This window comes from Branchiostoma floridae, unplaced genomic scaffold (assembly GCF_000003815.2).
Source record: "Branchiostoma floridae strain S238N-H82 unplaced genomic scaffold, Bfl_VNyyK Sc7u5tJ_1566, whole genome shotgun sequence".
NCBI classification, from domain to species: Eukaryota; Metazoa; Chordata; class Leptocardii; order Amphioxiformes; family Branchiostomatidae; genus Branchiostoma; species Branchiostoma floridae.
This window is the reverse complement of record NW_023365763.1, coordinates 1-15,005: the sequence shown is the minus strand read 5'-3', so window position 1 is coordinate 15,005 and position 15,005 is coordinate 1. Positions and strand designations below refer to the sequence as shown.

At 42.4% G+C, this 15,005-nt stretch overlaps 3 protein-coding genes across 4 annotated transcripts; 2 read left to right on the top strand and 1 right to left on the bottom strand.

The window, feature by feature from the left end:
- The first annotated feature begins 150 nt into the window (after window positions 1–150).
- Window positions 151–6,866, top strand: LOC118408289. 2 transcript variants are annotated; one of them, XM_035808975.1, is made up of 3 exons: window positions 151–747; window positions 990–1,069; window positions 1,505–2,952. In XM_035808975.1, the coding sequence occupies exons 1-3, from the start codon at window positions 717–719 to the stop codon at window positions 2,363–2,365; spliced, it is 972 nt and encodes a 323-aa protein (XP_035664868.1). In that variant the 5' UTR covers window positions 151–716; the 3' UTR covers window positions 2,366–2,952. The 2 variants fall into 2 exon arrangements, with proteins under 2 accessions (XP_035664868.1, XP_035664867.1); XM_035808974.1 differs by having other exon boundaries at window positions 203–747; window positions 1,505–6,866.
- Window positions 6,867–7,067: 201 nt separating this feature from the next.
- LOC118408293 (serine/threonine-protein phosphatase 6 regulatory ankyrin repeat subunit A-like) lies at window positions 7,068–10,764 on the bottom strand. The gene has a single exon (XM_035808980.1). It carries the CDS (start codon window positions 10,306–10,308, stop codon window positions 8,470–8,472), a length of 1,839 nt encoding a protein of 612 aa, XP_035664873.1. The 5' UTR covers window positions 10,309–10,764; the 3' UTR covers window positions 7,068–8,469.
- Window positions 10,765–10,949: 185 nt separating this feature from the next.
- LOC118408294 lies at window positions 10,950–14,999 on the top strand. The gene is made up of 6 exons (XM_035808981.1): window positions 10,950–11,375; window positions 11,851–12,017; window positions 12,161–12,406; window positions 12,606–12,723; window positions 13,144–13,921; window positions 14,210–14,999. The coding sequence occupies exons 2-6, from the start codon at window positions 11,874–11,876 to the stop codon at window positions 14,355–14,357; spliced, it is 1,434 nt and encodes a 477-aa protein (XP_035664874.1). The 5' UTR covers window positions 10,950–11,375; window positions 11,851–11,873; the 3' UTR covers window positions 14,358–14,999.
- The last annotated feature ends 6 nt before the right edge of the window (window positions 15,000–15,005 follow it).

The window sequence follows — 15,005 nt, the reverse complement described above, 5'->3', positions numbered from 1 at the left end:
AGGACAGCTGTTAGCTAAGTAGCTGTATGTATCAATCTTCAGTAGTATATTTTGTAATGGTGGATGTGAAATGCAGTAACATTAAATAAACAAGGATTTTATGAACTATAAGTTGTATGCAATTATTATTTTATCTAAGTGTAAACTTTAGGAAGAAAATATTTCAGCTGTTTGATTACTGGCTTCAAATTGTCAGTTGATGTAAAATTGTTTGGATAAGTCCTGACCGTTCTGCTGTTTTGTTTTCAAAAGATCTTGGTGTGAAAGAAAGAATACCATTAGCTTTTAAGCATGTTTTATAAGAAATATGGAAACAATTTCTGAAATGTGCCCTGCTGTCTCCCTCACTCCTTACTGCATGCTTTGAGAGATGTATGTAAAAACTGTGAAATGAGTCCTTTGCTACAGTTTTTGCACTTTGACAATAGGTCACCATAGAAGGGCCCTTCAGGGTCCATTTCCTTGAACTAAGTACTGTGAAAGGCTCTTTGGGATGGTGAAACATTTGTCACCATGTGCGTCATTATCCGTGTGCATTGGAACATGAACAAGTTGCAGGTGCAAATATTTACCACCGTTCACACACACGTCGATCCAGAGTACAAACATGTAGCTAACTGTGTACCAGTGGCTTGGCTTAATCTCTTTGCTTCTCATAACAAAATGTAACACTTGTGTGGGCTTAAATAGATGCAGAGTAGAGGCAACATTACATCATGGGTGCTCATAAGTACACCACTCACCAAGGTGAGTATGTTTGTGAAGAGTGTTTTGGATTGACTTGAACATACTCAGAGCTATGAACACAAGCAGGTAGTGGATGCGTTGTCGTAGCTTTGTAGTGTTGTTAATTGATTTTTTTAACACTCATACCTGACATGTTGTGTAATGGGCTAAAAAAGGATTTCCTGTTTGGTGTGTGATGTTGTATCATTTATAGTAGTGAGTCGTGGCCTTGCCATCTTTAATTTCAAAATTTGTGGTTTCAGTTGGCCTGCTCGACATGGGGCACCAGCAGTGGATGTACGACAGCTTGTTAAATCAAGAGGCTCTCAAAAAAGCCAGAAAGGTGGGAAACATGATTATGTATTGTAACCTGACTATAACCTGTGTTAACTTTTTCAAAATTAGAACATGTTTCTAGTCTCAGATAAGGAAAGTTGCTTGATTTTGCTTAGTAATACTCTTAATAGTATCCAGTTACTTTCAATGTGTTTCTGCAGCACATTCATACAATGTATGTACCTGGAGTAGGTTGACTTCTTAAAAAGTAGATCAAACATCTATAAACAGAGAAATTAAGGATTCACCTGACTCAAGCCATACCTCCACAAGATCTTAAAGTAAGGTTTATTGTAATGGCCGAGTTTAGAATTATAGCCTGCAAGTCACAAGAAAGTCTAGTTCTGTCATACAACTTATGATTTTTTTTCATTGTCTGGCTTATTTTTTTACTTAACTAATGACCTGTATTGATTAACTGCTATTGTTATAACATCTGCAGCATGAAATAGCCATCAGGCTGCCAAAGATTTCCTCGTCCGACGACTCTGAGTACATCACACCTGTACCTGCAACAAGTGCGCCCTGTAACACACCTGAGGTCTGCTACCTGCCACCTGTCCCAGGTGCTTTACCTGCCACCTGCAGGTGTTCTGAAGGAAGGGACTTCAAGTTCAAGTTCAAGCGATACAACGACAATGATAGACACGATTCATGGAGAAACAATACTGTTGTCAGTCGTGTTGATATCGGGAAGTATCTCCCAAAGAATAGTTCACAAACATCTGAACTTCACAATGACAACGACAGTACTGCGAGATATTGCAGAAAGAAGCGACAGAATTATAGAAAATTTGGCATTCGCAACTCCGAGAGGGATAGAACTGAACTGCCGTACCTTGATGTTCAACAAGGCCCAAGAAAATGTGAAGATATGCAAAGGCATCACCAAAGTAAGCATGATGGTAAGAAAGAAGCGAAGTGTGCCAAAGTTATGATAGTCATTCCTTGTGGAACAGCAAATGATCAAGATGAGGACTTGACAAAAGACAGATCTTTTTCTGATGTGAACACACCAGAAAAAGTAAACCAAGGCATGAAAACAAGTAAGATGACCAAACTGCCTCCGATTAAGACTTCCTCTAGGCAGAAAATGCTGATGGAATTACCCAGAATACCTGTGGGCGAGGAAGATCTGACGCAGTCCATGGCAAGGCAGTCTGCTGTTCCCTGTCTGAAGGAAGAGACACACCTGGAGTTGTCAGGAAGTCACACAATTCAGACTCACGATAGACCTTCACTGTCTTTACCAAATATTCCTTTTGTTCATACTCAAAATCTTCTTTTTACATATCCCAGTTAGCCACATTGAACATTACAAACTAAAATTGATTATCCCAGTTTCCAAATCAATATAAAATTTAAAAAAAAAAAAATATTTTCAAGTACATAATGTCAATGTCACTCAGACTTATAATTTGAACTGAAATCCTTTTAAATACTACAATTTCACTAATTAAGGTTTCTGTAGTTCTCAGAATCGCCTTTCCTGTTTTTCTGAAAATGACAAAAAAATTCACCACACCTTCCATTCTGTAAATTTCCATCATTAAATTACTTTTTTTGCAGTCCAACAACTTTCCAGCATAGTGTATTGGCCTACCTTTACAATGTGGGCACATTCATCATTGCAGTGAAATTTTTATTCATTAAGGACATAATTAGGTACTTAACTGTGACTATGAGTTAAAAATATACTTCTTCTTTATGTTTTGTATTAGCCCATATCTTTACCCCCGATTTCCTGGAATGTAAAAAACAGAATTCCCCTGTCACTCCATATTTTCTCTAAAACAATCCAAGAACCAACAAATTGAATTGACATGGGCTTATTAATCATTTTCTGCATTATTTTCTATTGTGTGGAGACAATAAAGATATGTTTACATAGCTACGTGTATGTATGCCCTGCCTTAATGATATCAATGGAGAAACTAACAATCTATGTATAATGAGATCTTCCAGGGTTCAAAGGTTATATTGACACAGAAACAGGAAGTTGTGTGCATGGTTTCACATCCCTTAAGGCTGGCAAGCACAGACTGTGGCGCCATGTCTACAATCCTGTGTACCGAGAATAGCTTTCATTCATCGATATCAAAACATATTTCTGCAGTATCCCAGGGTGACAGAGCATTGCAAGCGGGTAACTATGATACAGCAGAATGTATATTTGCACAGGCCTTAAAGGTGGCAATCCGTGATAACGATGTTTGTTTACAAGGCTTATGTCTACAAGGCATGGGGGATGTCTACATACGAAGGGCTATCAATCGGGCCAGCAACAGGGGAAGGCAGGTCACCAAGGCAGCAGCATTGTACAACGCCGCCATGACCTGGGCGCCAGGAGACCAGCACTGGAAAGATGTCATGGTCCACAGAATCAAGTATGTTGAGAAATGTTTCCTTGTCTGGGTGGGGCGCGGTCGGCAGTGCCAAGTTTCACTTCCTTACAGTAATGACCTCCAACATAAAGCTCGACTGAAGAATATTCGCAAGGAGTGTAAAGTGCTGTTGCAGTGTACTGAAATGCTATGCGATTTCAGTACTAGTGGTGACCCCACAAAATCCAGTGACGTTAAGAATAAAGAAGCAAACTGGGTGGAAGCTGTTCGTTCTATGTTCCACACAACAGCGGGACGAATGAAAGACTTTGTGAGGCAGCTGTTAGCAGAATGCAGGGAGACTTTGGGTCAGCCACCCTGTACGTACGCCATCATAGGCCTGGGGTCCATGGCTAGGGAGGAAATGACACCGTACTCTGATTTTGAATTTGCAATACTGCTGGAGGAGGAAGCAAAAGAGCAGCATAAAAAGTATTTTCGTAACCTCACGTCACTCCTTCATCTGAAAGTGATAAATCTCGGAGAGACCATCCTGCCTTCGATGGCTATCACGTCGCTGAACAACTTCAACTCGAACGACATAGAAGACAACTGGCTCTATGACTGGAAAACACCGAGAGGGTTTGCTTTTGACGGGGCCATGCCTTCTGCATGCAAAACACCTCTAGGCAGAGAGGCAGTCGATGGAAAGCCTGCCTTAGAACTTATCATGACTCCCACGGAAATGGCATCCCTCCAAGAGAAGCAAGCCTTGGCTAAAGAAGATCACGAACACTTGTCTGAGATCCTATCAACTGTCACTTGGATAGAAGGAGACAAGAGGCTGGTGGAAGACTACCAAGGAAGAGTTGATTCAGCCACACCAAACTTGGTCAGGAAGGCAGTAATCACCCTCTTTCACGATGCAAACAAGTATCAAAAGGACATAAATTCCATCTACAAACCCGGATTCCAATATGATGTGAAGAAAGAGATCTACCGTTTCCCAACGTTGACAATCAACAATCTTGGTATTTGCTTCGAATCAAAGAGGAACACTCCCTGGGAGGTCATTGATGCTCTGAGAGACAACAAGCACATCTCGGAGATGGGAGCGCACAACCTAAGTGTGGCAATTAGCATAGCCACCCTGTTACGTCTGCAGACATATCTTGCATATGGTAGGCAAAAGGAAGGAGTAACTACACTTCCCGTCCTACAACCGAAGGAGCAAAAAAGTGGGGAGCAAGATCTGCTGCACAAGCTAACAAGCCCTGCTCTGCTGATGCGTTTCTACCAGACCAACATACCCTTACAGATCTTTGTTTATGTATCTGTGATGATGAGCGTTCCTCCCGCCCTGATAAAAGTACATCCAAAGCTGGTCGCACAGTTTCTCTCAGAATATGGGAGTTCAGAGGAAAGTGCCACAGACGAGGGATCCATAGAAGTCACCTTGGCTGGTTCACCTTCTCTATTGGAAAATCTGATGTCGCTTGTCAAAACTCTTGAAAATCCATTTAGAATAAAGCCCTTAGCATTTTCACAAGCACAGTCAGGCAATGGTCCAAGCAATGGTGTTGGCCAAAATCCACAAGCACATAAAAACTTGCACAAAGAAACAGAAACAGCATCTGATCCTGAAAACCAGCCTGAATACGTGGAAAGAATTTTTCAGATGACATTATTCCAGTACAGCCTACCTGGAAATGTGTCCGAGCTTCTGGGTGATGAATTCTACTGCAACAGTGACCTGCTGAGGGGACTCATTCATTTCAGACTCATGAACTATAAGGAAGCAGAGCCCCTCCTCAGGATTGCATACCACAAGAAACCAACCAGACTCTTACACTGTTACCTCATGACTCTACAAAGCCTTGGGAAGTATGCTGAGGCACTGAAAGTAACCGAGGAATTTACAGAACTGCATCAGTTGTCTTTCGATAGCTGCTTTTCGTTGGCACATTTATACATTCGCATTGGGCAGTTTCAGAAGGCTCGTGCAGCCTGCTTGAAATCTCTGGACACATTGGAAATCAACTTTGATGCAGAACTATGGGAAATCTTGATAAAGTTGCAACTCGCTGATATTTCTACCAATCTTGGAGAAATCAACAGGGCAAAGGAGCTAGCAGTGGAGATAGAGCAAATGACCTTTAAAACTGATGAAGAACAGATAAAAAGGCAACCCTTGGTGATATTGAATATCAGATTCAACTTGGGTATATTGTTCTCCTCACTGGGCCAGGTAGTTCGAGCATACTCCTGGCTCCAGAAGACCATACAAATGTGCAACACGATCTTTGGTATGAATGTAGCTCATCACATTACAGCATCATGCTTTCGGGAGCTGGCTCGCATCATGAACATGTGTCGCGATAGCGACTACAACACAGCTCTTTGGTACGGAGACTTGTCCCTGAAGATGATACAAAACAATTTGTACAGTGATAACACTTATCACCCTGACGTCATCAAAAGTCTCAACGTTCTGTTCGACATTCATTGGGAGCTGGACAACAATGAGCAAGCTGTGAAGATAGCCGAACAGGCACTGGAACTAGCTGGAAAGACGATCGGCATTAACAAGACAAACCTTGCCCAGGTATATACCAACCTAGGAAAGGTATGCAGTGATACTGGGTCCCATTCTAAAGCTATCTGGTGCCATGAGGAGGCACTGCGCATTGACCGAGAACATTACCACAACAAGCCCTCGGGAAACACAGCGGTCAGTTTGGAAGGCCTGGGCATCGCGTACTGGAAAGCAGGGAACTATACGATGGCATTCAAGCATGTGCAAGAAGCACTTCACATGCAAGAGGATCATTACGGAAAGGACACACCCAGTCCTAACACCGCTGAAAGTCTCCGCCTTCTGGGTTTCATCAAAAAGGACATGGGTGATCACAGTGAAGCTGTACGGTACCTTGAAAGATCTCTCTCCATGATGACAGAGGTTTTTGGTGGTCGCATGACTGACAGAATGGTTGAGACTATTCAAACACTTCAGGAACTCGGATGGATGCCAAAGTAAAAACTGCCAGTTTTTGTTATTACTCATTTCTAGCTTGCATATAGGATTCATGTCAGGAGATTATGGCAACAAAATTTTGATCCCTGATCTACGTGTACTTGACAGATAATACTTGAAAATATGAGATTGGCGTACAAAGTGTGAATAGGTTCTGTTAAGTACTAGTACTCACTTGAGTAGCTTGGATGTTACATGTTAAGCGATGCAAATTACATGTACTAGGTAATATAAAATTTGTATTAGCATGGGCAAGGGGGTGAAGGACTGCTGAGCCTTATGATAACTGATTAAGGTTTCAAAATCATCTCTATTCAGAAATGTAATCTCTAGTCGTACGCACTGCTGTTTTAGGAAAGCTAGCCTGAGTACCATCCTCCGTAGTGACCACTGACTCAGTAGTCAGTACTTACCACGTTTAGCAAGCAAAAGTACTGAGCCAGCGGTCACTACAGAGGATGGTACTCAGGCTATAGGAACACCCCTTGTAGACAGCATCTAGCTTAACCCAAAACATATTAGAGACAATAATTGACCAGCAAATATATTGTCACATACAAACAAGTATGTATTGCAGTTAGCACCTTAAACGTGTCAATGAATGTCCAGACGTGCCAAATAGCAGCCACTCAAGCAACTGGGTATGATTTTGGAAACAGTCAGACTTCAGGTAGCATTCACTACCTTTTGTAAGTGACACTGAAAGGACCAAAATTCTCACAGTACTAAATTAAATGTAAGGCTAAGCAAATTGCCTATCATATTACTGAAGCAACAACTGCATGTTAAGTATTACATATTAACATAAATATAAATGTAGCAACAAACAAGTACCTCTCTACTGACTAAACCTTTTGCACTTTTGGAATTACACAATTTAAAAGTAGATAAAAGTAGAGAATTTTACAACAAGGGCTTACTACATTGATACAAATGTACATGTAGATATCAAAAGCCTAGTTTCCAAAATACACCTCTTTTTTTCTTCTCATAAATGCACCTTTGCTAATTGCCTGACCAGTCTAAAATTTTGAACACCTGCATTGTACAAATATACATATCTTTACCAGGTATATGTTCCAAACAAAGTACAGGCACTATTATATAAAAGGCATCATACTATGACAATAGCACGTCTCATTTTGAAGAGATTTGTTCAAAGAGAATTTGATACCCTGATGGAAATTACATGTAAAAATATGACTATCATATAAATGTAAACGTATTGCAGATACAGACAATAATACTGATAATCATGAATCAATCATTACTTAAATCTTGATAAAAAATCTTACAAACAACCAGTATACATTACTTTCTTATGTCAAAGTTGAAAATTACCAAAGGTTATTTATACTTCTACATGCATACCATATGTATGTGGCATTATAAACATACCTTTAGATAATTCTTAATAGAAATAAACAATATTCAAATTAATTAGTAATGAAAATCTATAATGGGAATTACGTGGCATGATGTTAATCATATAAAAGCATTAAAACCATTTTCCACTTAACCCAATTCCCTTTGACTTTCATCATTCAAAATCATGTGTTGATAAAATGTTTTCCAGCATCATTTCTTTCATAAATGTTTCCATATACTTTACCCATTTATATAAAACAAGCACCAGGTCTTAGAACCTCATTAAAAAAAGTGTTGAATGATATGACTCCCATGTCTTTGGTCTGACTTAACATTACATTATGATATGTCAACATTTCATACCGTATGTAACAGTTCTTTTGCATTAGCAGATAATGTCAAACGTTGGGGGAAGGTACATGTACTTAAGGTGCACTCTAACTGCACTTGTGTCAAGCTTGCGTCACTGTGGGGTTTGTTCACTGCATTGCTGTTTTGTATTTTCTCCGATTTTTTATAATTTAGATATTGCGTAATACGTAAAAGTATGACTTAGAAGACAACAAAATGCACAAAAAGTAAGAAAATTTATTATCTCTGAAATTCGTCGAGTATCTTTTGAACCCCGCAGTGATGCAAGCTTGATGCAAGTGCTGCGACAGTGCACCTTAAGTAAAATGCTCAGTCCACATTAAGTAGTGCAGCCAGGTGTGCACTACCTGGGTCCTTTCTCAAGGCCTGGCGAAACACGTAGAACGCCTGGTCCCCTCTCGTGAGTAACATGTCCAACAGGTGCGTGTTTCTGTCTCGCCTAGTGTGGTACGCCTTTATGATCTCCTCTTCCATATGGGGGGTGAGGATACCCTCTGCAACAAGGGAGGGGACCACCACCCCATGATGCAGGTCCTGTAGAAACTGTGGCCAGTTGGTCATGAGCGCCTGCTTGTGGGGGTCGGACATAGGCACTGGGTTTGAGTTCTCTTCGTACTGAATGACTTGGTATTTTTGTAGCTGCTTTCGGAGGGATGCTATCGTTTTATCCGTCTCTGTCATGACTGTCCTGTGTTGTTCTTTCAGATGACTTATCTCCTCTTTCTGCTTATCTATCTCTTCTTTTTGCTGAGTTATCTCTTCTTTTTGCTGGGCTGTCTCCTGTTTCAGTTCATCAATCTCTTGTTTCAAGAGTTCTATTTCTTGTTCTTGCTTTCTCAGCTTCTCCTTGAGGCTCTGACTCTCCTCTTCAGGCTCTGTGACCAATATCTTGGGACTTGTGGTGGCGTTTCCCTGAGTTTTAGCCGATAGTTCCGGCATTGACGCGTGGGTCACTCCAGGATGGTCACACTGCAACAGGCGATTCATCTTCAGAAAGTCCGCCACCTTCTGATGGTTATTGTGCAAGGCCATGTCCAAGGGCGAGACTTTCGTCACTGGTGTTTTCACGTCGCTGTCCGCCCCTGCGTCTAGCAGTGCTCGGACTGTGGTCAGACTCCCCCTGTCTGCAGCAAGGTGAAGTGCAGTTAAACCGTCTTTGTCAGGTGAGTTCAGAACCTCAGGAAGGCACAGAAGATCAACCAATTCCGAGTGGCCGTCGGCTGCAGCGAGGTGGAGCGGGCTACGACCCTCTCTGTCGAGCGCGGCTCTGTTTGTTCCTGCTTGTACCAACACGCCTACAGTCTTCATTTTCCCTCGCTTTACCGCCAGGTGGAGTAGAGATGAGCCATCTTTGGACTCATGGTTTGGGTCAGCACCGTAGGCAAGCAACAGCTCAATGATAGGCAGGTTTCTCTCGGTGGTACTATCCATCGCTATGTGGAGCGCAGTTTCGTTGTACAGAGAGTCTTTCACAGTCACCTCAGCCCCTGATTCCAGCAGCACTTTGCACATTTCAAGGTCACCTTCAGAAACAGCATGGAACAGCAATGGAGGCTGGTAGACAGTTCTGATCTTGATTCCCTTTTTGTTTAGAATCTCTCTGTCTCCGAGAGTCTGTTTTGAATGCATGCACATGTTCACATCACAACCAGCCTTGCACAGTAGGGTAATTATCTCACGGCGCTTTTGTTCATCCTCTGGGGAGTTAACACAACGTTCTTTTAAGTTAATGGCTGCCGCCATGTCCCATTCATTTGGGTCTCCAGATTCGTTTGGCGTTGCTCCACTATGTAGCAGTCGGTCGACAAGGTTGACTTTTAAGGAGCATATTGCGTATGTCAAAGGAGAATGGGGTCTGATGTTGACCATGGCCCCTGCAGCTAGAATGGCTCCTACCATTTCTGGCGTGCCTTTCTCGCAAGCATACTGCAGTGGGCTGACCCACTGTTTGTAAAACTCCCTCTGTAGTACTTTCCTCTTTAACGGCACCTGGTAGTTTAAATCTGGCCTGTCTTCCTTGGATAGTAGCTTGATCAGTTTGGTCATGTCACGTACCTTAATGGAGTGCAAGACATCGCGAAGTTTGTTGATCAACTTCCTGTCCTCGGCTTTAGGCAGTTTGGTAAGATGAGGCGTTTTGAAACTCATGATCAGCAACAGTCAGGCATCAACTCGTAAAATAATGTACTATTACAGTATTAGGCTACCTCCTGTGGTGTCGCCAAAAAAGGTTCTTGAAAACCGAGGGCTTTGGTCAGTTTCCTGGTTCCTCTTACCTCTCTTCAGTCATAATTAGCCCGGGTTCGGTGCGGGTTCGAATCCTGGGAGCCAGACGACTGTTTCTACTCGCCTCTTACACAAGTAACATTTTCTGGAAATGTACACCAACAAAACCAATGGTGCACAGCTGTTGTCGGGTTGAAAATTATTCTTGACTGTTCCACATTTTCCCACAATAACGTACTTTTCAACATAACATTATAACATTGTTATATAGAGACAATGCTTTCACAAGAAAACTATACTAAAAGTGATGCAAGAAGCACATACATTGGCACAATTCGGCGTCTCGCCCTTTCCTTTTCACACAGGAAGTCATGCCAGTTCCTTGCAATTAGTGACTTATGTGTCAAAGGTTAAAGGGCACACAAACACACCTTAACTGCAGTTGTTAAGTAAACCGATAGGCGTCAGCTTTTACCGATTTGTCATGACCTGCAGTTTGATACTTAACTGCAAGGTGGCAGTTGCACACTGCGGTTACAACAGTTTAGACTTGACATATAAGGCCATCTTCATTTGATTACTAGTATATGGATGACATCTTCTGGGAACCCCAAAACTCATACGAGCGTAAAAGTTACCTTCATTCTGAAATCTAAGTCGTCAGGATGGTTGTGCAAACTTGTTCTGTCAGTTCATTCTAGGGAAGCTGAAGAAGAGTGATGAATGTCATTATCTGAATAGTCAGTTGGTGGCGCTTGAACCCCACTGTTACAACCAAAGACTCCGATGCCCTGACCCGACCACACAAGAAAGTTAGTATTTTTTCCGGTCTGTCTGCATTCAAATTTTGACCTATACTGTCAATATAGCCAGGTTACAGCCTGCAGCGAGGACGCATTCCTTTACAACACCTCCAAAGATACGGGGTCGACAAGCGTCCCTACTGAAAGAGGGCGGATAGAATTTGCCGATACAACTCACTACAAGAGGTAAGATAGTATCCAGTATCTGTTTTCACAATTTTAGAATTATAACGTAAGAGACAACTTGTTTGCCCATAAGTTCGATAGCATTGCCGCCTGGAGTCCAGCCTTGTAGTGCTTTGAGTCGCTCCCCGAATGGACATGCCAAAACTAGACCTAAACATGAGGAATCGAGATATATACCAGTCTCCAACTCCAAGCAGATATAGAGCTTTTTGTCTGGATTCTGGTAGTGGCTACACAAAGAGGCAGACGGAAAAAAATCGTGGCCGACCGTAAATACTGCTTGGATGTAATAGGTATGTTTAAAGCCAATGCCCTAGGCCATGTTTATCAGGTGAAGCATCACAAAGACTTGTCAAGGCAAGGTCGATGGGGTGTCACTGATAGCTGAAGATCACGCAAATTATTTGTCAACTCAACCGCCTAACAGTACCCAAAACTTAGTAAGTTCTTGACATCCTCTAATTCTGATTCATAGGATCGTTGCCGACCGTCTTTTCGATGTCGAGATTTCTAGCGGTTTGGACCATGATAGAACAGTTGACGACCGGTGTCATGTGGGGAATGGCTGCCGCCACAGCAGTCGGGATCGCTGCCGGCGCCTTTTACCTGACGACCCGAGCAGTTCAGTCACCTTGGCCGAAGGTTCGTAACTCCTTTTTATAAACATAGTCATTTATGACAGACAAGCAAAGCAAGTTTGCATGCAAAGAGCACAGACTTGAAGGATTTTCTCCTATCGTTAATTCTCAAGAATTCCTATGTTGTTCTTCGTTATTGAAATCTAGGAGAGGCAATCCTTGTCTTACACGAGGAGGGTTCGTCCGAAGAAGAGAAAAATCCAGTTAGCGCTGAACTCGCTGGACGATTTCGTGCCCCTGGAAAACATGGAATCGGTGAACGACGTGGTGGGGTTCTTCACAAGCCGCGGGAACGAGTTTTCTGTATACAGCATCGACTGGGAACAAGAGTCGGTAGTGTTGGTGAGACCAGTGGACGGAACTGATCTTAAAGTTCACCCCTTCTTTCGTGAGGTTCGTACAGGCATTTAACGGGTTAACTTTTAAAGTTTTTATAGCCTGACTTCTTGGTGGGATTGTGAAGAAGCATTTCACCTTAATACGATGACCTTGGGGATATTGGCCTTTTGTGAGATTTGACTTGCTCTGACAACGAGAACTATCACAGGCTATCTTGAAAAGAAAAAAAAGTTGCATCTTTTCTTTCCAACAGGCTCAAAGACGGACCGCCTCTGAGGTCCTCTCCATTCCGTTTTCACATCTCCAAGATGTTGCAGATGCCATTCGTCACAAGGTTGCGCATGTGCAGAATGTCTTCGTCTACATGACAGGTAACATTGTTGGCATGTTTTCAGCGGCTACCAAAGGTATTTCAAACGCGAATAAATACACAGAAACGATGATGTTATAATCTACGTTTGAATGATACCAGTGCCATAGCTATGAAAATATGGCCAAATCGGCAACTGTAAGTTATGTTTTTGAAAACAGTATCATCCTAACATCAGTACTTCATACCAAGAGTCCCAAGATCATATAGCTTCGTGAAATATCCATAAACAATATCTCCCCGTGAAATAGTAGCTTCTTCCATTGACCCCATGACCTGGAATCTCTGTAAATAACCTTCTATCATCTCCTGTGACCTCCAAGCCATTTCCTGTACTCGGAGGCAGTGATCGTTTGATGTTTAACCAAGACAGCATAATTATTCATATAGCAGCTAAAATGAGTCCATATTTTTCTCACAGGAAGATGTGGTTCCACCCTCCTCACACGAGCATTCGAAGCCACTTCAATTGCTCAAGCAGCCAACGAGCCCGACGTATTCTCCGTCATCAATATGGCAGTGCTCCGATCCAGACGTGCCCGACAGAACAAAGATGTCTCTCCCAACCCCGCGGCGCGCTCGGCTGTCGTGTCAGACGAGGACGACAAGGTGAAGATCTTAACGAATGTCGTCACCCTGCTGAATTACCACCTCATGACGGCAGATCCTCGTCACCGGGATGTCATCGTGTACAAGTTAAGACCCAATTCTCTGCTGATCGGCGACTTGATGTACCGAGCCTTCCCGTCTGCAAAGAACATATTCCTGTACAGGAACGGAATGGAGTGCTTTGAGTCGTGGGTAAAATTGTGGTTTAAAAAAGTTGTATACTGGCTTACTCGTGGACTGACGCGGCTTGGCTTGTTAAGGTGGGCACCGATGGTACCCGAACAATTCCGAAGTTTTGGAGATGACGCAAAATTCTCCGATATTTTTGATGGAAGCACCATCTTTTACGCCGTGACCTTGTGGGTTGGCGCGATGCAGCGTGCTCTGGAGTTACAAAAGATGCACCCGGAGTACTTCTTCCACTGCCTGCTTTACTACAGCGCCTTGGCGAGAGGGAAAGAGAAGACGCTTCGATTGCTGCTGAAGAGGCTCGGGCTGGAGTGGAATCCTGACGAAGATGGAGAAGAAACGGAGAAGATGAAGAAGTCGTTCGTCAAGGACAGCCAGGCAGGGACGTTTCTGTCTGTCAGGTAGGTCATCCGCCGTTTGTGTCTCACGGTGTCATTTGTCACACGTCGTGAATGCATTGGAAAGCAAACTGTGTAATAGGAATCTGTTGCTGAGATGAGGCCCGTGGACAATCCCGTCATGTTTGGAGCATTACTTTACTATACTCTTGTTTGTCATTACTTTTCTAGTGTCTTCTACATTGACATTGTCTCACTAGCAATAGATATTTGGCCATTTTATTTTGAACAAGGCTTTTTCTGAAAACTATGACGTTATCAGTTGAACATTGCCTCCCTATCGCTGCACAGAACCAGGAATCCAGATGAGAAGTGGACGAAGCCGTCGCCAACCAGCTGGCTGGGAGCCTGGGACCGAGACTACATGTCTGGAGTCTGTAGGGCCACTGGGAACGACATACCGGGCCCTAACTTCATCTTTCCTGGCACCATGTTGTGAGGAAATGTGCATGGGTTAACGACTTGTACAAGTTATGCTAACTCATGATTGTCACAGTAGTCTCTATTAAACATTTTCAGTAATCTTTCCTGGCATCATATTGTAAGGACATGTCAGAAGGTAACGGTTAATGACATGTTCCACGTTTTGCCTCAAACGTGGCTTGTGTGCTACGGGGTTTAAGTAGACGTGCATTTTTGTATTTTCCTTTTTTAATGCTAAAGGGTTTGAACAACCTTAGCGACTGTTTTCAATAATCTGTTCCATTCTATGTGTCTTATTGAGAACATGTTTTCCAATGTAATACTCTCGTGACAACATGTGATTTTGCGTTTACAACCTAGTCTAATTAGGCTATGTTATATATTAATGTAAAGACATTAAGTCGGTCGATTGTACAATGTACTTGAATGGATTGTAGTTTCATGCCGTCCACATATATACTGTCCATATTGATAAAATGTGCTAATGTGGTCCATATATATATATATATATTGTCCATACATTCTTGGTTAACAGGTTAACAACAGTAGTATAGCCACAGGTACAACAGGTTTATGTTAGGTACATTGCTGCAAGGTGAGAACTAAGCGCTACAAATATAATATATCCAGTCTACTATCCAGAAAACAAACTAACTTTATGTGT

Coding starts and splice junctions, on each gene's coding strand:
- LOC118408293 (XM_035808980.1), bottom strand. CDS start 10,308: ATGAGTTTCAAAACGCCTCATCTTACCAAACTGCCTAAAGCCGAGGAC.
- LOC118408294 (XM_035808981.1), top strand. CDS start 11,874: ATGTCGAGATTTCTAGCGGTTTGGACCATGATAGAACAGTTGACGACC. Junction 12,407..12,605: donor TTCACCCCTTCTTTCGTGAG/GTTCGTACAGGC, acceptor TCTTTCCAACAG/GCTCAAAGACGGACCGCCTC. Junction 13,922..14,209: donor GGGACGTTTCTGTCTGTCAG/GTAGGTCATCCG, acceptor ATCGCTGCACAG/AACCAGGAATCCAGATGAGA.
- LOC118408289 (XM_035808974.1), top strand. CDS start 3,007: ATGTATAATGAGATCTTCCAGGGTTCAAAGGTTATATTGACACAGAAA.